The following is a 21,139-nucleotide window of genomic DNA, read 5'->3' on the forward strand; positions in this document are numbered from 1 at the left end:
CAAAGCTATTTGTGCCAACGGTCATCATGTAAAAACACACCGTGAGAATGGAACTGAATACCTTGATATTACATCTAATGAATGTGGAAGGAAACGCATCTTAGAGAAACTTATGAGTCAATCTAGTGAACTGTACCTCACTACAATTCAGATCATTGAATCCTATACTGTCACCAACAATAAAATGTGGGACACTGACTCATACAGGCTTTGGAATGATCGCCTAGGGCACCCCGATCGTGACATGATGATCCGTATTTTAACGAACTCGTATGGGCATCCCTTCTTTCGAGTGAAAAATAAAATGGGACAAAAATCATTCACACTGCAAGGTGTCGGTTCTAGTACTGCTCAAATGCAGTCATTGCCTTCTGAAGTACCAGAAGCACTACCACTCTCCCATTATGCCCCATTGACTATTTCAAAGGCACATCACTCGTTTTGCAAAGCCTGCTCTTAAGCAAAAATAGGATCGAGACCTTCCTATGCTAAAGATATAAAATAAAACATTTCATTCTTACAAAGGATACAAGGACATATCTGTGGACCTATCCATCTAGAATGCGGACCATTTTAAGTACTTTATGGTTCTGGTGGATACTTCGACACAATGGTCACATGTCGCTTTATTGTCCACAAGAAATTCTGCAAAACTCCTAGCACAGATTATACGTTTAAGGGCTCACCACCCTGATAAAGTCTATAAGGCTTGATAACGTTGGAGAGTTTACATCAAAAGAATTTGATGAATATTGCATGCCTATTGGGATCGATGTAGAGCATCTTGTACCCCATGTGCATACACAAAACGGTCTCGCAGAAGCCACCATCAAAAGGCTACAGATGTTGGCTAGGGCATTGATTATGCTCACCAACCTGCCTATATCTACCTGGGTTTATGCAATATTGCACGCAGCTTTATTTATTCTTTTCAGACCCACAGCTAGCCAACCATTTTCTGCGTACCAGTTGGTAACTGGATATGAGCCTGACATTTCACACTTACGCATATTTGGTTGAGCAGTATATGTGCCTATTGCGCCCCCACAGCGCACTAAAATGGGTCCTCAGAGACGATTAAGTATTTATGTTGGATACGAATCCCCAACAATTATCCGCTATTTGGAAAACTTGACAGGCGATCTCTTTACCGCTAAATTTGCGGACTGTCACTTTGATGAGACAGTCTTCCCGTCGTTAGGGGGAGATAGGAAAAAGGATTTTCCAAGGGAACGACAGGAATTGTTGTGGTTTGTCCCCACTCTGTCCCATTTTGATCCCCGCACTTCACAAAGTGAAAGTGAAGTGAAAAGAATAATCGATCTTCAGAACGTAGCAGATTCGATGCCTGATGCATTTACTGATATTCCAAAAGTGACGAGATCACATATACCAGCTGCAAATATGCCTGCAAGGTTAGAAGTCCCTAACAAGGGGCACGGTGCTGCAGATAGAGGCACTGCAACCGCACTTAGTGGAGGTGTGGTTGAGGTCGTGGCTCCCCAAGGAAGAGGGGGAGACCACTTGGTTCGATTGACACTTACCCAAGGAAGAAGAGGGTGAGTAAGGCACAAACCAATCATCAATGTATAGAATCTCTCTCATGAGATTGTCTCTGATTATAGTTATGTCCATCAATCAATACTGGAGGACGCTCCGATGTTAAAAATGATTCCAGAGAACAAAGAAATCTCAAAGGATTATGAGAGTGTGTATGAGTTGATAGAAAGATCTTCCATACACATTGATGATATATACTGTTGCTCAAGGAATCATAGAGCACGATGATATCGAACCACGCTCTGTTACAAAATGTCAACAAAGAGCAGATTGGCCTAAATGGAATGAAACAATCCAGGCAGAATTAGATTCTCTGACAAAGAGACAGGTATTTGGTCTAGTAGTGCTAACCATACCAAGTGTAAAGCCTGTAGGACATAAATGAGTCTTCGTTAGAAAGCGCAATGAGAAGAATGAAGTCATGAGGTACAAGGCTCGCCTTGTGGCGCAAGGTTTCTCACAACGCCCTGGAATTGACTACGAGGAGACATACTCTCCCATAATGGACGTTATAACGTTCCGCTACTTAGTTAGCTTAGTAATTTCTGAAGGACTGGAAATGCAGCTCATGGATGTGGTTACTGCATATCTCTATGGGGATCTAGATTCAGAGATATATATGAAAAGTGCCTGATGGCCTTACATTACCCAAGTCAAGTGACTCGAAACCACAGAGTGCGTTTACAATTAATTTGAAACGCTTACTTTACGGATTGAAACAATCCAGGCGGATGTGGTATACCCGTCTAAGTGACTACTTGATTGGGAAGGGATATAAGAACGATGAAGTATGCCCATGCGTATTCATAAAGAAAACAAGTTCCGAATTTGCAATTGTAGCTGTATATGTCGATAATATGAACATAATAGGTACTCTTGATGAAATAAGAGAAACCGCGAGCTACTTGAAATCCGAATTTGAGAAGAAAGATCTTGGGAAAACTCGATTCTATCTAGGCCTTGAACTAGAACACCGAGTTTGTGGAATACTAATCCGCCAGTCTGCGTATGTCCAAAAGTCAGGCGATATAACATGGACAAAGTGCATCCTGCTAGCACTCCCATGATCGGTCGAAGCTTGGATGCAAGGAAAGATCCATTTCGTCCAAAGGAAGATGACGAAGAGGTGTTGGGAGCTGAAATTCCTTATCTAAGTGAAATAGGCGCATTATTGTACCTAGCCTAATGTACTCGACTAGACATTGCCTTCTTAGTGAACTTGTTAGCTAGATTTAGCTCAGCGCCAACGCAGCGTCACTGGAATGGTATTAAGAACATTTTCGATACCTAAAAGGAACCATTGACTTGGGACTGTTCTTTCCCTACAGAGAGAAAAGGAAATGTTGATGGCGAAAGGGCCACTCACTACACTGAAACACCAAATGACGTTTTGGTTGGTTTTGCTGATACTGGGTACCTCTCTGACCCACATAAAGGTCATTGCCAAAATGGTTATGTATTCACGATTGGGAACACGACGATATCTTGGAGATCAACCAAGCAAACCCTTGTAGCTACCTCCTCGAACCACTCAGAGATCATTGCTCTACTTGAGATGGTTCGTGAGTGTATATGGTTAAGAGCTATCATTACACATATTCAAGGGACTAGTGGTTTGAGTTTTACCACTGAAGAGCCTACTTGCATTTATGAAGATAATGCAGCTTGTATCGAACAGATGAAGCTAAGATATATCAAGGGGATAATACAAAACACATATCGCCAAAGTTTTCCTTCAATTGATCTGAGGAGAATGTGGCAGATTTGTTCACCAAATCACTGCTTGAGGCCACATTTGAGAAACATGTGAAAAGCATAGGAATGCGAAGACTTTCCACGCTCACTTGATTAATGTAAAGATCAGGGGGAAGTGTAGACGTCAGGGGGAGTCTAACACACATATGTCATTCTCAAATGTAGAAGGTGCGTTGTGCTCTTTTCCTTCTTCCGAGTTTTATTTTTTGTCCCACAAGATTTTTATTGTTACTTGGTAAGGATTTTAGTGAGGCAACAACTTATGCACCATTTCGTCTTTGACTTTGCACAAGGGGGAGTGTTAAAGGAAAAACATATTATGTGCCTTCGTCAAAGCGATTGACGGAGAGGGAATCAAGGAATCAGCGATTACCATCAATCAACACAATTATAGATCAATCAGCATTCGATGTATTTAATGTAATTAATATTTCCGTTGTAATTCTATCCCTATATAAAGGGACTATGAAATGAAATGAGTAAACCAATTCCATCTCACTTTTACTTTAACAGAAATTTTTTTATGGATTTCTTAGACTTTGTGACCTATGAAGAATATTTTCTAAAATATTCTTAATATAAAATATTCAATTTAAAAAGTTCGATAATAAATCTCGCAATTTATTATTGCGCATCGGACAATGTAATGATTGCGCAAGAGATCCTTCACAAATTTAAAAATTCAAAAGGTGCTCAAGGTTTCCTCGCCTGGAAGATTGACTTGTCTAAGGCTTATGATAGACTGAATTGGTCTTTCATTGAAATGGTCCTTTATGAAACTCAGCTGCCTTCTATGATTGTGAAACTTATCATGAATTGCATCTCATCTACAAGTTTCCAAGTTAACATGAATGGTGAGTTATCTCAATCCTTTCGTGCTTCTAGAGGAATAAGACAGGGAGACCCTCTATCTCCCTATATCTTTGTTTTGTGTATGGAAAAGTTATCTCACCTCATATATTCTACTATTGAGGTAGGCCAATGGAACCCAGTTAGAGCCTCTCAATCTGGACCCAAGATCTCGCATCTCTTTTTTGCTGATGATTTACTTCTTTTTGCTGAGGCGTCTTGTCAACAAGCTACTGTTTTAAGGAAATGTCTTGACATTTTTTGCTCTTTGTCAGGCCAATCTGTTAGCTTCGAAAAGTCTCTTGTTTTCTGTTCTCCTAACACCGACAAGAATCTTGCTAATGATATCAGCTCCATCTGTGGTTCTCCCCTTACTGATAACCTGGGAAAGTATTTGGGAATGCCTCTTTTGCATTCTAGAGTAAATAAGCATACTTACAATGGCATTCTTGATAAGGTTCAAGGAAGGCTAGCCACCTGGAAGAGTAAGACCCTCAATGTGGCAGGAAGATTGGCTCTAATTCAATCTGTGTCTTCTTCTATCCCAATCTATGCTATGCAAACAGCCAAATTACCAATGAACCTTTGTCATAAATTGGATAAACTAAATCGGGATTTTCTCTGGGGTGATACTGTAGAGAAAAAGAGAGTTCATCTTGTCAACTGGGATACTGTTTGCTTACCCAAATATCTCGGTGGCTTGGGACTCAAAAGAACTGCTGACATGAACCAAGCCATGCTTGCCAAAGCTAGTTGGAGGATTTTTCAAGGTGATAATGGCCTTTGGAGCTCCATCTACAAAGCGAAATATCTTGCCAATTGCTCTATTACTGACAGAAATTATAGAACCCCCTCTGGAAGCTCTAGCACTTGGAGAGGTGTGGTTCATGGATCTGATTTGCTCCGTAATGGCCTTGTCTGGAGGGTTGGAGATGGAAGAACTATAAAATTCTGGACAGACGTATGGATTGGTAAGCTTCCGCTTTTTAATGTAGCCCTGCCTGATGCTCATATTGATATGAATGCTCTTGTTTGCTCTTTTTGGGATAACAATGGTTGGAATTTGAATTTACTATCTCTATGCTTACCTCAAGATATTATTCATGAAATTCTTTGTGCTCCCCCTGGCTTTGACGGTTGTGGAGCTGATATGCAAATTTGGGGTTACACTACTAATGGATGTTTTACTGTGAAATCAGCCTATAGTAGTGTTTTTAACCCTCTGGAACATAATCGATTCCAATGGAAATTCATTTGGGGAATGAACATTCCTCCCAAATTAAAAACCTTTTTATGGACAATTGTTCATGGTAGACTTCTTACAAATGTCCAGAGAGTTAGAAGAGGGTTTACTGAAAATGATAAGTGTCATGCTTGTACAAGGAGCCAAGAAACTCTTCTGCATCTATTTAGGGACTGCCCTAAAGCTATCACCATATGGGAGTCTCTCAATTGGCCTACCACTATCAGAAATGCTTTTCAATTGGATTGGCCTAGATGGCTTTCTGCAAATCTTCATTGCCTTATCTTCTACACTGAGAATTTAAGATGGTGCATTATCTTTGTTTTCACTTGTTGGTACTTATGGAAGTGGAGAAATAAGGTAGTTTTTGAGGATAATTTCCAGCTGCCTACCAATGCTACTCAACTCATCGTTAATGCTGCAAATGAATGGATGAATGCTCAAGCTCAACTCTCCAGGTTAGATAGTTATTGTCTTAATATCCTTTCTTGGTTGAAACCTCCAATCGGATTTATGAAACTTAATGTGGATGGCACCAGATCCAATCAATCTGGGTTTATTGGAGCTGGTGGGGTAATTAGAGATCATAATGGAGATTGGTTGTCTGGCTTCAGCATAAACTTGGGGGTTGGCCAAATCATCAATGCTGAAGCTAGGGGGTTGCTTTCTGGGTTGAAACTTGCTTCTGACCTGAATATCAGAAAGCTTGAAGTAGAATCTGACTCAGCTATCTTTGTTAAGTTGCTGATTGATGGTTGCCCTATATCTCATCCTTTAGGCAACATTATCAACAGTTGTAGACATCTAATTAATGGTTTTGAAGACGTTAGGATCCGGCATATTTTCAGGGAATGCAACTATACTGCTGATGCTCTTGCTAAGGGAAGTCTCAGTCATGACTATGGTATTGTGATTTTTGACACCCCTCCCCCTCATGTTGCTAGTGCTTTCACTGATGATCTTTGCAATCTCCCAAGAGCTAGGAGAGTTAGAACAAGGCCTGAGGGTTAATTTTCTGTTTTTCCTTTTGTTTCAGGCCTTTTAGGCCTCCTTTGTAACCAAAAAAAAAAAAAAATCTCGCAATGCGACGAATTCGTAAATTGTTTTTGGAAAGTTTTTGGGGCTAATTATTATGAATTTATAAAACTTAAAAATTATGTAAATTCATTTTAAATAAAAGAAAATTCGCAGTGCTATCTGGACCATTAACTCCAAAAAATCACTGTCTAATCTAAACCATTGATCCCAGGTATTTAGTGACCTGATCTATTTCAAAAAAAAAAAAAAAAGGGCTTGATACGGATTAAAGTCTTAAACATCCCAGATACTCGATCCGTTTCCCTTTCATTCTCTCTCTGTCTAATCAAAAAGGGGTTCTCGAACGCGCCGATCCTTCCTCACCGCCTCCGACTCTCCGATCCCTCTTCGACTTGGTTTATGAGGTACCCTTTCTTTCTCTGTATCTGCTTTGCGATCTCTTTGCCTTTGCTTCCTCTTCTCTTCTGTAAAGTTTGCTGCTTTTGATTACATGTTATTGGGTCACAGATCTGGTTCTTTATCTAATTGGATTCTTCCAACTATTTCGAGAGAAATATTGATTCTTTTTGGTTGTTTTTCTTGATGGGTTTTGCATGTATGAGGTTATTAGTTCAATTTATTGGTCTTATCTTGCTGTTTCCTATCTAATTTAAGCTCTGTTAGGTTGAAGTTTGATTTGGGTATATCTGGATTTAAAGAAAGGACACATCTTTGATTCTTTGAAACTTAATTTGAGCTGAAGATGGGACATTTTCAATGTCTTTGGTTGTTGTTTGTTCCCTTCTTCATTCTGATCCAGTTTATTGTGGTATGAAATTGAAATTGGATTTGAATTATGGTTAAGAGTTTACATCTGATGGTTCTTCCAAGTATTTTGTCAATCATTGGTGTAATTGTTTGCTGTTCTTCCTTTTCCGTTAAAGAACTTTATTTGGGTTGTGAAAGTTGTAGCTTATATACAAGTTTTGGCTATGCACTGATGAGTTTGGATGTGTTTTTGTATTCTCAGCTCGAAGGAGAGACCCACTCTCGGGTGAGTCTTACTACATTTTTATGTTTTTGGGATATGCTTTGTACTTATACGTTAACTCATGGCAATATTGTATCTTAAATTGTATAGCAATCTGGTTTCCCATCTATCCAAAAATATATATAAATTGAAGCTCGGTTGAGTTGATAAAGTATATGCTTTGGACAATGTCGGCAATGTTGCCCCAACCCTTGGTTATGAAAATTTCTTTGGCCCTAAGCCTCAAAGCTCAATGGGCCAAGGGTACCTTCAAAACTCAACCCATTGGAACCAAAATGTTTAAATTCTCATCCAAAATTCACTAACCACCACCACCACCACCACCCATTGCAGGCAATCGGAGACTGCAGATCACTACACAAACAGCAACAGGTAGCAGTTTGAATCCCTCAAACTTTCCATTTTTATTTTTTCTGCAACAATTACTTAATCCATGGACGACATATTCGGAGAGTCTCTGAACTTCGAAGAGATCCACATCAAGCAAGGCTTCGACGAAGGCCACAAAGACGGCCTGATCGCTGGAAAAGAGGAGGCCAGGCAAGTGGGCCTCAAGGTGGGCTTCGAGGTCGGTGAGGAGCTAGGGTTCTACAAGGGTTGCGTGGAGGTATGGAACTCTGCGGTCCGGGTTGACCCAACCAGGTTCTCGACTCGGGTCCAGAAGGGCGTGAAGCAGATGGAGGAGTTGGTGGAGAGGTACCCAGTTATGGAACCTGAGAATGAGAGCGTGCAGGAGATAATGGAGGATTTGAGGTTGAAGTTTAAGGCGGTTTGTGCTTCTTTGGGTGTGAAATTGGAGTACCAAGGGTACCCGAGAGCTTCATCTTCTGGGGCTAAAGACGTTGCGTTTTGAGTTGAATATATGTTGTTGTAAAAGCTTAGAGGGTTAGTTTGAAATTGAGGTTTTGGTAGCAAAAGTTGAAAGCATTATGGGATGTGAGTTAGCTTTTGGGTTGTGGGTTTTCATTGCTGGTTTAATTCACTCATTTTCTCTAGTTCTACATTTTTGTTTGCTCAATAGTTTCATAACCAAGGGTTTGGGCAACCTGAGTCCAAAGCCGACATTGTCATTTGGTTTGTTATGGCAATTTCGGTTTTGGACTGTTGATGATAAAGCATATACTTTATCATCTCAACCGAAGCTTCAATTTGTATATTTTTTTTGTATAGCATTCTCATCTTACATCGTTTTCTTTGGCTATTTGGTAAGTAGGAGGACATTTTCTAAAATCAAGAATGTCATATTTACACACGTTTTTTTTTCTTTTTGTATAGTGATCTCATCTTGCATCATTTTATTTGGCTATTGGGTAAGTAGGACATTCTATCTCTCTCTCTCTCTATCTGTCTCTCTCTCTATTTTGCTCTATTTAGTCCTTTCAACATGAACATGGATGGACAGAGTGTGAGACAAAACAAACTTCAATGGTGCATTGGTGCTCACTTCCGGCTTTTCTTAGTGAATAAGAAGTTGCTATATCCACTAAGATCCAGTTTTGGAATTGTATAGCTTAAATTGTAAGTAGTAGGTTTTTAGCTTATAAAAGTTGTTTTTTTTTTTTTTTTTTTTGTAAATTTTTTTTATCAATTTATATAAGCAATAACTCAATGGTCTAATATTTAAAGTAAGTTGTCTTACGTAATTTTACCAAACACTTTTAGCTACTTAGCTTATAAGTTAAGCAGCTTTTGTACTGCATCAGCGATGTCAAACTGGGCCTAAGCCATCTTATTAATTAAGAAATGACTACTCGTAAGTTTATTGGCGAGATCAAACACTGTATGATTGATTTGTTGAAAAGAAAAAGATTTTACATTAAATAAGTGGCAAAAGGTAATATAATTTAAAAGTTGGTGATTCACACTCAATTTTAAGTTAAAACTCAATATAGACAATATCAATCATACGATTGTGGTAGTTTAACATGACTAAGACGGATGAACTGGCCAAAGCCCAAGCGAGTTTATTAGAAGCGTTGTGTGTCTGGTAAGCGGCAACAAACAGTAGACAAGCAAAAGAAGGAGGAAGAATGTGGAGAGACAAGCCCCTGGGTTGAAGATTTTGTGGGTCTGGACCCTCGGCACTGCCACTGGTACTGTATTAACTCTACTCTAACCTCCATCTCTTCTACACTCATTGTCATATTCATATCCTAATCTGATCCAATTCAATCCAATTAAAGATGGTTTGGTTCCGTCAGTTAGGCGGTTTAACCCTATATTATATTAAAATACTATTTATGAAAAAAAATATTGTAGTAAAATTTAATCTAAATAATAAAAATTATATTAAATAAGCATAATCTAAATTTAAAATACAATAATCAAATCCAAAAACAATATTCAAAAACCATAATCTAGAATAGATTCAAAATGATTGACTTATTTGATGGCTTAGCTATAAATACTAGGTTAATATGGTAGTATTAAAGGTTCGAGAATGAGAGATTGAGATATGTGATATGAGATGATCAAATTAATCGTAGCGATTATATATTAGACTTCTAGGCCTTTGGGCATTGGATTTGATATGGTAGTATATCATTTAAGAATAAAGTTATAATTGGATATTCAGAACCTACTTAGAATAACTGGATAAATGAATATATATATATATATATATAAATTTAAAAAAATTTCTTATTACATTTCAAACATACTGGTCAATTCGGGTTTCTCGGTTTAAGCAAAAGAGAAACCAAACCAACTCAATTCATAAATGATTTGGTTCAGTATTGAACCGGCTTTCAATTTTTAAAGTTAAAAAACCTTAACAAAACCATATTTACTGGTTGGTTTTGACCGGTTTGGCCTGTTTGTACAGTGCTTTGCACACCCTAGTATGAGTAAGGTGTGAGAAATACTGAACATGTGATGTGGATTATAATCATAGTTCTCCCCTTGAGACGTAGGAGATTAGCTGTGGAGAGTTGATAATTCAGGCTGATGGTTGCAAGTTATTAAGGAGGTTAATTATCATCAAGTGCATGCATGCCTTACCTGGTTGGCAGTATCTTTCAGGTAATATTCTGGTCGGCAGTACCCTCTAGAATATTAGTCTGGTTAGTAGTATTTTCTGATGCGTCATCTGGTCGGCAATACCTTCCAAATGGCAGGAAACTGTTATTGACAGTACCGTCTAACCATTACCTCCTAGTAATCCAATTGGCAGTACTCTTTAAATGACATAAGATAGTTAGTCAGCAGTACCCTCTAGCCATCGGCTCCTTGTATTCTGGTCGGCAGTACCTACCGATGCATCATATGGTCCGTAGTACTCTCCAAATTGCATAAGATGTCAGTCAGCAGTAAATTATAGATATTTCAGCTAAAGTGAGTAGTTGTAAAGTGTAATCCGTCTTTCCGACATCTCCCATTTAGTGGTCGCCTAGTGAGTACTACTGGCGAACTGATCTTAGTAGCCGCCGGGTGAGTGCTACTTGTGACATGATCCTAATGATCGTTTGGTGAGTGCAATGAGTGAGATAACTCAGCTAGTAACCACTTAGTAAGCGCTACGGGTGAAGACAGACGTTTTCGAAGCAATCCTCTTTGGTGGTGTCAATGGCAATAAATGACTATGGTAAGGATCGATGATAAGGGAATTCCTCTTCTTTACTATAACAAATTAAGAAACTATATAAGCACTTATTTCCTAATAGTGCCAAGGTGATGCACTGACGAAAGTGCTAGATCATTAAGAGACCAATGAATAAGTAGGGATACAGTCCCTTACAAGTACAGAGCAGAAACACACCTCCACCCACAAAGAACAGCAAAACTCGAAGTGATCATGTACAAGACGTACACCCTCCATAACAATTCAAGCAGCAGCAGATCCACTTAATTACCAGTGACTAATCCAGTATATATTGCACTTTAATCATGTATATACAAACAAAACTAGCCTCCATTTAGATTAGCTGGAAAGTGCATGCTCTGCGAAATTAGAAACAGAAAGTTGGTGGTCAAATTAACCCTAGAAAAAATGATAACCCCTAGTTAGGTAGACGACAGCAACAACTTTGTGTAAGTCTCATTCAACTGTTTTACTGTTATCATCATTGAAATAAAGGAAAATATCATAAATGATTACTCAACTTTTACCTATTCGATATTTTGGTCACTCATCTTTTAAATATATTACTTTGGTCACTTAACTTTAATTATGTTATTCACTTTAGTCAATTCGTTAATTTTTTCATTAAAAAAAATTATTTGCCAGAATATTAATGATATTTTCATCAAACCAATTGTGAAAAATTGAGAAATCTGTATTAGAATGATTGGTAAAAGTGATTAAAGTGAGATAAAATGCCCCTTAATTGGATGACTAAAGTGATTGACAGAATAATATTTGAGTGACCAAAGTGATATATTTGAAAATTGAGTGACCAAAGTATCGAATGAGTTATAGTTGAGTGACCATTTGTGAAATTCTGATTTGAAATAATTCAAACCCCTTTGGATTTTACCTTGCTAGATGAGCACCAAATTTATTTGTTGCTTGATGGTGACCAATAAAACAGATCGAAGCCCATATCTATAATACTACCAAACCACGTACATACTCTTCGCCACATATATATATGCATTACTTTGATGCAAGGCAAAAGCTTCTTCTCCACATATATTTTCAGTTCCATTTGGTCCAGTGCGCCCTTAAAATATCATTTCCCATATGAATTGACAAGTCAGCATTACTCTCCATTCCTTGTTCCTATTATAGCAAGCACAAGTTTACCATGCATACGACATTAATTTGATAATTTCAAACTCCATTCGTTTATCTCATGATGGACTAGTTAAACATAAACCGAATACTAGTCGAAATTAATTATAGCCCTAGCTTTTTTCTGATAAATTTAATCGAAACTTTCTATTACAGATGCATAACCAGCCGAGAACAGCCATCGAAGCTGAAGCCTTGGCTAATTTTGTTGTAGAGTATGCCACCTTCTACACGATATATTCTTTCTTACGGTTATTGATGTAATAGTAAAAACAACAAAAAATCTGAAGAATATACATCATGAATTCATGATTTACCTCAACATTATGATATTTCAGTCCTGCTCGTGAGGCAATGATCAAATGTGACAATATTGTAATGTAAAGACAATTTATATAACTCTTTCCTTTGATTGATTGTTAGAGCATCTAGCATCTCCATCCATATATCCATTCCAACCACAAAGAATCGTCGCTAGCTTTATGACTGTATTTCAATGGTTATGTCTGGACTGTCGTCCTGTAACTAGTACAGTGCCTTCACATCAAAACCACACCAATTTGCCCCACGTGACCACATATATACTAATTCTAATTAATTATGCATGCTACCCTAGCTAATAACACCTACCTATATTACCTAATACCTATGCTCAGAGTCAGAGCCGTGTCAAAATTTCGGAGGCTTCGTGTGCAGATGAAAACGAAATAATCCTTTTTGGACATTTGTAGATGAAAATTTTCATTAAGAAAAACAAACCGGAAAATGTGATTAGAAATTCATCTTCAATTCATAGTTTTCTGTTTACATATGCTATGCATATGTAAAATTTTTATTATATTGAGAAAAATATAGAAGTTTTTTGTGAAAAAAGAAAGTGAGAGGTTATTAGAGTTAAGAGTGGTTATTCGGTTATTCCAGATCGACATGAGTAATAATTGCCTGAAATTTTATTTTTATTTTTTTATTTACCATACTACCACTCAATTATTAAAAATTAATATAAGGTCTAAAGATTTTATTGTCTTTTCACACCTATTTTAGCTAACAAAACATCTTCTCCAAAATATAGTATAGATTACTTGTATCAAGTATAAAAAGCTTCAAAATTAGGCAAGCCTGTTCTGTCGCCCTTATCACCACAGCATGAGAGCCAGCTCTGCCTATATTAACAAAACACAATTACAAATTGACATGGGTGTAATACACTAATCTATACTATTATTAAGATAAGAGAGCTTGCTCTCCAAAACTGAATTTTTTTACCAATTTAACCCTTATGTATTAAAAAACTATGAAATATAATTAATCAATATGAATAGTATAGTAAATTGTAAAATAGAGAAAACAAAAGAATAAGAATAAAAAAGATAGTAGAAAATGTGGTAGTTGTATAAAAACTTCTCACTACATTTAACTTATCTCCACACATATAGTAATGGCCCGCTATTACCATACAAAAAGAACTAATAAAATATATGAAAAAAACATCACTGACACCCTTACTGATAAGACACTTTAATACCTCCATGGCTCCATTATATTTTATCTTCTTTTTTTTTAATGCATTATATTTTATCTTTAAATATGGAGACATTTTATTAATTTTATCACAAATATTTCCCGATTTAAAGTTAATGCAAGACTTTGGTGCATAAATTATGAAATTAAACTACAAAACAACACATATACCTTCACTCTAGTGAATTCATTTTGAAAACTCAGTCAATGTAAGTTTATCACGTGATGCATGCTCTAGAGGGAGTTTTACGGTCAATGTATCAATACATTAATTAAACTTCGTTTGATATAGAAGTAGTCTAGTTTGATATAAATATAAAGTAGTTCCAAACTAGTTAATCAATACATAAAATTATTTTACCTTTAAATCAAACCAATTTACTTTATATATCGATATATTAATATAACGTAGAGTGTAGATGAACCCTACTCGCAAATAGTTGGTAAAGTGAAAAGAACAATTTTTATGAAGAGTCTCTTTACCTTATTTCAAAAAGGGGAGCAAGAAAGTGATGATAATACGCATTAACATGCATTATGCCCAATTTGGGGTGAATTATTGAAGAATTGGGTCAGGAGGGTCACGGTCAGGGCAAGGTTTGGATTGTTTTAGGGTTGGTGGGAATTGGGGACCTCTTTGAAAACGACCAATTGACAGAGAAGGTTAGATTCCTAATTGCTACATAATCGCCAGTACACAGCCAACAATTATTGTTCTTTTCAGGGCCCATTTTAACATGTACGTCCTTGTCCACTAGGACCATCAAAAAAGATGTGTGTGTCCTTTTTAGTACTAATAACAAACATGTAATTTTCATGTCACACCCCCGAATTGATCTTGCCCCTAAAACTTTGATAATTTTTCTTTGGTCTCGATTTAAGTTGGTTCAAACACACTTGATCGATGATGAAAGTCGCCTCTTCAATCTTGTCCGGTAGGTCTATTTTGATCGAAATTTGGTATCTTTGATAAATTTGTAATGCGGTACTGAAGAGGTCTTCAAACTAAAATATGTTTTTTTTTTAATTGATAAAACATATTTTCAAGTTTGCAGCGAAAGTTTGAATTGGTCAAAAACGTAACAGACTACTCGTTTTACTATCCAAAACAGAAGGACCCAAACTTCAGGGTTGTAGTTTTAGTGAGATCGAGTTTTATGGTTTTTTCTGTTTTTGACTATATAAATTTGTTTCCAAAATTACTTTTAGGTGATTAAAATCATTTTAAATTCGAACAATTTGGATATTTTTTTTTTTTTGTGTGGAGATGTACAGGTCCGGCAGGCCAATGCTAATGAACCAGTTACAACTGGGACTACTCTGACCTCCCAGTTCCTTGGATACAATGATCTTCGTATTCAACATGGTGCCTTCAAGTTTCATGGAGTGCAAACACTTATTCTGCCTCCAATTGCTCGAAATTTGTTTGGTACTCCAACTGTGCACAATCCGCGTCGTCCCATTGTGTTGAGAAGTGAGGATTAAGGCCTGCTGAAGAGAACAACGCCCTAGCATTAGTCCCAGTGGTAACTGAACCAGCTACTACAAAAAGAGGTCGACCTACATCGCCCTACACATCTCCATAAAAGCTGAAAATTCAGTTTGGTGCAAGTGACACTGCATCCAGTTCATCTATGCTACCAAAGAAACTAAAAGTCCCGGAATTTCATACTAAATTCTCTGCTAAGTCTTTGGGATTGATTGAAGCTCCAGGAGTTGTCCTAGTACCTAAGGAAGATCTACACCCAAAGGAAGCCATACCACAAGTCAAGGTGGAACAGAGGAAGAATAAAGGAAGACCTTTGGGCTCAAAAAATAAAAATCTGCCCAAGACAAAAAAGGTTTCTGCTGAAGATCTGCGTAAGGTGATTTGCCCTATCAAACCTCCTAGCCCTAGTGTTAAGGGTAAGGAGAAAGTTTAGTTTTCTTTTGAACTTTGACTATTTATTTGTCTTTGGTAACATAGGTTATAGGCTTTCTTGAATAAGTGAGCATGGGTACCGTCAAATGATCGGACCTAATCTATATATTGTTGTGGTTTACCACAAACTCTTTATCTACCCATAGATGGTAGAGGGAGGATAAGTAATGGTCATTTCTGGCCTGAGTTTAATATATTGACATGATATTCTTCAAAAAAAAAAAATTTAGATTTTTTGTATAACTTAATACACATCCCAACTATTTTACATTTCAAAATATGAAGTAGGTTAAATGACCAATATATATAAACATTTATCTATTAGAAGACAAAAAAAAATTGAATCGTGCATTTGTTCTTCTCCATACCTCTTCTTCTAAACTTAAACAATGAGAAACATCTTTCCTTCACTACACTTCACTTGAATTTCAATCATTGCCATGAATTTCCATACATGTGTATCTATTAAGTTAAGAAATGAACTCATTTTATCTCCAAATTTTTCATACATGAATGTCGTGATGATCTCCAAATTTTTCTCAAGTAACTTGTATTTTTACTGCAATATCTTTAGAGCATGTTTAACTGACTCTCTATCTTTACTCCTTATCTATTTTGGAGAGTATGTTTACGTTTTTATCAATTTTAGCAGCTGCACCAGACTCATAAGTGACTCTCCATTTTAATTTTTAGCTATCCCACTTCTAAATATAGAGAGTGAGATGAGACTCTCTATTATTTTTGTTAGTTTAAAACATTTCTTTTAAGTTATTACTTACCCTTTCAATTGGCTTTTATTTTTTTAAAATTAAAAAACCTCTCCTAATTTTAGGGAAGCTTCTCCTTTTTTCACGGGAGGTATTGCAAGTTTTTCAAATATGATATAGTGTATTGACTATCGTATCCTCATATATATAGAAATAATATTTAGGGTTAATTACATATAAGTGCATCTTTAAATGTTTTTTTTAGTCATAAGGCCACCAAATAGTTTTTTTCCCTCATAAGGCCACTAGATTAAAAAATGTGTTATATTTTAGATATAAAAACTAACATATTTACATAAATGCCACTATAGTAAAAAGTCAACAATCATTCTCTCTCCTCCCCGGCGAGGTCTCCGGTCAACTCCGGCGGGTCTCCGGCAAACTCCGGCGACCACAAAAGCTACTGTGGCTAGCAATAAAAACTACTCTGATGAGATTTCCGGCAACCTCCGGCGAGGTCACAAAAGCTACTATCACTAGCAACAAAAGCTACGCTCCTCAAAATCAAAAGCTACTGACATACTTAGAAAAAGCTACTAACATACATACAAAAAACTACTATAACGCACATACAAAGCTACTAGACCTGTAATAAAAAACTACTGACATAGGTACAAAAATCTATTATAAAACATGTACAAAGCTACTAGACTAATAATAAAAAGCTACAGACATAGGTACAGTAAACTACTATCACACATGTACAAAGTTACTGGACAAGTAATAAAAAACTACTGCCATAGATACTGATTGCACAAAACCAACTGATTGTACATGTTGATAGTGTAACACAAATTCCAAACAAGAAATGCTAGATATACAAAATCACAACAAGAAGAAAATTGAATTTCATTCAGAATCATGCTTTTCCAATTTGATAAGTCATTAACAAAAGACAACTTGTAATCAATCAAAATGAAAACAGAGAACCTACTAACATTAGCTTGAAAAAGATACTAACATAAGCATAGAAAATTACTATCACGGTGTTGAAAAACCACTATAACAGTTATTGAGAGCTACTGATTTGAAATTAATCAAAACAATAATAGAAAAGCTACTGTTATCAGCTTGAAAAGATACTAATGTAACCATAGAAAGCTAATTTCTCTGTATTGAAAAGCCACTATAACAATTGTAGAGAGTTACTGACTTGAAATCAATCAAAATGAAACAGAAAAGCTACTGACATCCCCTTGAAAATACTAAAATAGGCATAAAAGTAGCTTGTGTTGAAAACCCATTATAACAATTACAGAGAGAACTAAAGAAAATATGCACAACTGAAGGAAATTGAATGAATTGGATAAGTGATTTCTACATATTCGTTAACAAAATGCACAAACCACATAATTTGAACACTTCATGCTGTCAATTAATCTAAGCAAAAAGTACATTTAGTCTCACCTTGCTATAATTACCACTACTCGTTGCAACTAAAGGAAGCTCAGAAACTTCTTGACCAAAAACACGAATAATTGAAGTTGATACATTAGTTTATTTGCAAAAGCAACGAATGAGTTTCATGAATCATATCACAAGCAAAGTGCAAGATCAGAACTGCTAGAGATACAAAATCACATAACAAGAAAAGTGAAATTCAATTTGTCAGCTCCCTAATCATGCTTTCCTGAGGCCTGGAGATCCAAGCGGGAGCACGATAAATCAAGACAATGTCGACGACGCTCGAATCTACACCGAGAACGCAATTTGGAAGGGCACCAACACCAAATTCAAAGGGCAGCGGTGTCGGCCTTACATGTGACGGAGAGATCAAAGCCTCTTTCTTCACCGCCGGAGAGATTTGAGTTGGACTCCAGTGAGAGAATCAGAGATGAGTAGAGAATAAGAGAGATCTGAGTTGGACTCCAGTGAGGTAGCTCCGATCGGAACTTCTTCGTCGTCTTCAGGCATGGCTGCGCCGTTTCGAGGTTTTGCAAGCTTGGATCCATTGGAATCTCACCAGATCGGAGGCAGTGGTCATCAGAATCGGGGCGGGGCAGGGGGTGGATGGAGAAAGCATCGTGCCGTAATCAGCGATCGGGTGGCTGGGCTTTGGTCGGGTTTGTGTTGTGGTTCAATTGATGGTGACGGTGATGAGAGATGGTGGCCGGAATTGATTCTTTCCGGTGATTGCAGAGGGAAGAGAAGAAGAAGAGAGATCGGGGAGAGAGAGAGAGAGAGAGAGAGAGAGGGAATGAATTTCTTTTCGTTTTGGCTGGATGATCATGGAGTTAGTGAAAGGGTAAAATTGTCAGGTTGAAAATAATTTAAGGCTACAAGCCTACAAGTGGTCTTATGTATACAAGAAAACTTTGGTAGCCTTATGGCTAATTTAAGTTTCAAACTGACACTTGTATGTAATTTTCTATAATATTTATTAATATTTATATTATGTGAGGGCATATATGGTAGTTCAAAAATTTAACAATTCCCTGAAGAATTGGCTTAATTATATAAGATATATGTAATTTATAAATACATTTAAATTATTTTTTCTTCATTTAATAAATAATATAAATTCAAAATTTGCTTAAATAGAGAGAACTGATGTAGACATATTGTAAAAATGGATAGCATTACTAAAGATTAGGGCTGTTAATGGGTCGTGTCGGGTTGGGTTCATGTCGGGTCAAGGTGTTTGTCGTGTCGCAAAATATAAACCCAAACCCAACTCATTTAATAATCGTGTCAAAAATTTAAACCCAAACCCAACCTGTTTATTAAACGGGTTACCCGTTTTCAACCCGCTTAACCCATTTAATAAATAAGTCGTGTCTTGTTAGACAAAATGACCCATTTAAGCTTTAACAATGGGACCCATTTAACTAAAAAATGCATAAATTAATTAAATTCACTAAAAACTCCACAAAACGAAGAATATAAATAATTAAATCCAATAATTAAAAAGCGAAATATTTCAAATTGTCTAATATTTTGATCAAATACTCCGAACGTCCAAAATTTCAAGAAGAAACATAGCACAATCGGGTTAGACGGGTTCACTTCATGTTGGCAGGTTGACCCATGGCCGACCCATTTATTAAATGAGTCATGGCGGATTGACCCACCGCCGACCCGCTTTTTAATAGTGCGGGTTCCACCCGCTTTATTTCGTGCGGGTTTCGAGTCGTGTTATCGGGTCGTGTCGGAATTGACAGCCCTACTAAAGATGCTCTAAGTAGACTATCTATCTTGGCTCCATAGCTATTTTGGAGAGTCTGTTTAGTTTTTTTTTTCAATTTTAACATTTGCACCAGACTCCTAAGAGCATCTTTAGTAGACTCTCTATTTTGGCTCCTAAGCTATTTTGGAGAGCATGTTTAGCTTTTTATCTATTTTAGCAGCTGCATCAGACTTCTAAGTGGCTATCTATTATAACTTTTAGCTATCTCACTCATAAATATAGAAAGCGAGATGAGACTCTCTATAATTTAAAACATTCTTTTTAAGCTATTTTATGTAATTTATAAATACATTTAAACTATTTATTATTTATTTAAAAAATAATATAAATTCAAAATTAGCCAAAATAGAGAGCACTGATGTAGGGGTATTTCTAAAGTGGCTAGCTAAAATGACTTTTTAGCTACTTTAGCTAAAATTTAACTAAAAAATGGTTAGCGTTGCTAAAGATGCTCTTAGCTATCTATTTTAACTTTTAGTTATCTCGCTCCTAAATATAGAGAGTGAGATGACTTTGTCTATTATTTTTGTTAATTTAAAACATTCTTTTTACATCATTCCATGTAATTTATGTAGACATTTAAACAATATTTTCTTCATTAAATAAATAATATAAATTCAAATATAACTAAATTAGAGAGAACTGATGCATAGGTATTTCTAAAGTGGCTAGCCAAAATAATTTTTTAGCTACTTTGGCTAAAATTTGACTAAAAATTGGCTAGCATTGGTAAAGATACTCTACGTGAGTTTTTTTTTTTTTTCCTTGAGCTTTTAGCTCTTCCATTTTTTTTTTTTGCAGAATAGTGTGAGTCAAGACAACTTGTTTGTATCCTAGAGGTGGTAAGTCAAGAGATATTTATGTTGCATTAGTTTGTGGTCTCATCAAACTGTAAAAAGCCTGAATTTTCTTAGCAAGTGTGAGAAACTCACTCTTTTTTTAAATTGTTATTGTACTTTTATAGAAGAAACTATAATTTTTAGGGTGATTCTAGTTGGACTCCAAATTTGATATTTGGACCTCCAATTTTTTTTCAGTTATTAATTGACTTTGTCAATTTATATGAAAAGACAAATAAGGATAAAGAGATAAAAAATGAAAAATTAAGTAAGTAAATAAATATCTATTTTTCTTACCTCCTCCAACCAAATATAACATTCAATTTAAATTTTTTTCCTGATATTTCCTTATATTACCTATATAGTTTTATAATTTACTTAAAACAATTAAGTAAAATAATAATTTCTATACATGGCCTATCATTGATTACAATGATAAATTCAAAATAATCTGATTTGGAATTTTCTTAAACTAAATTAATTGAATATTATGATATAGTTATTATTCGATCTTCCAACCCAATACTCTTGAAATAATTATTTTAGCAAATTCAAAGGGGTTCCAACAACATATCAAGATTGCGAACCAACCATTTGATTAATTTTGGTGGATGAGAGATATACTCATAAGAGAGCAATGTCATGTGATTTTGATTCATTTTTTGAAAAAAAAACGGCTGGTGCGGCTGCTCTCAAG

The 21,139-nt window shown here is 36.2% G+C and overlaps 1 protein-coding gene across 6 annotated transcripts; it reads left to right on the forward strand.

Annotated features, from left to right (window-relative positions):
• Positions 1-6,676: 6,676 nt before the first annotated feature.
• LOC112189854 (protein LTO1 homolog) lies at positions 6,677-9,016 on the forward strand. 6 transcript variants are annotated; one of them, XR_005806808.1, is made up of 4 exons: positions 6,678-6,849; positions 7,455-7,478; positions 8,751-8,785; positions 8,878-9,016. XR_005806808.1 is itself a non-coding variant. In XM_024329230.2 (3 exons), the coding sequence occupies exon 3, from the start codon at positions 7,909-7,911 to the stop codon at positions 8,326-8,328; it is 420 nt and encodes a 139-aa protein (XP_024184998.1). In that variant the 5' UTR covers positions 6,695-6,849; positions 7,455-7,478; positions 7,809-7,908; the 3' UTR covers positions 8,329-8,727. The 6 variants fall into 6 exon arrangements, 3 of the variants coding, with proteins under 3 accessions (XP_024184998.1, XP_024184999.1, XP_024185000.1); XR_005806807.1 differs by having other exon boundaries at positions 6,677-6,849; positions 7,391-7,478; positions 8,751-9,016; XR_005806806.1 differs by having other exon boundaries at positions 6,679-6,849; positions 8,751-9,016.
• The last annotated feature ends 12,123 nt before the right edge of the window (positions 9,017-21,139 follow it).

This window comes from Rosa chinensis, chromosome 2, assembly GCF_002994745.2.
Source record: "Rosa chinensis cultivar Old Blush chromosome 2, RchiOBHm-V2, whole genome shotgun sequence".
NCBI lineage: Eukaryota > Viridiplantae > Streptophyta > Magnoliopsida > Rosales > Rosaceae > Rosa > Rosa chinensis.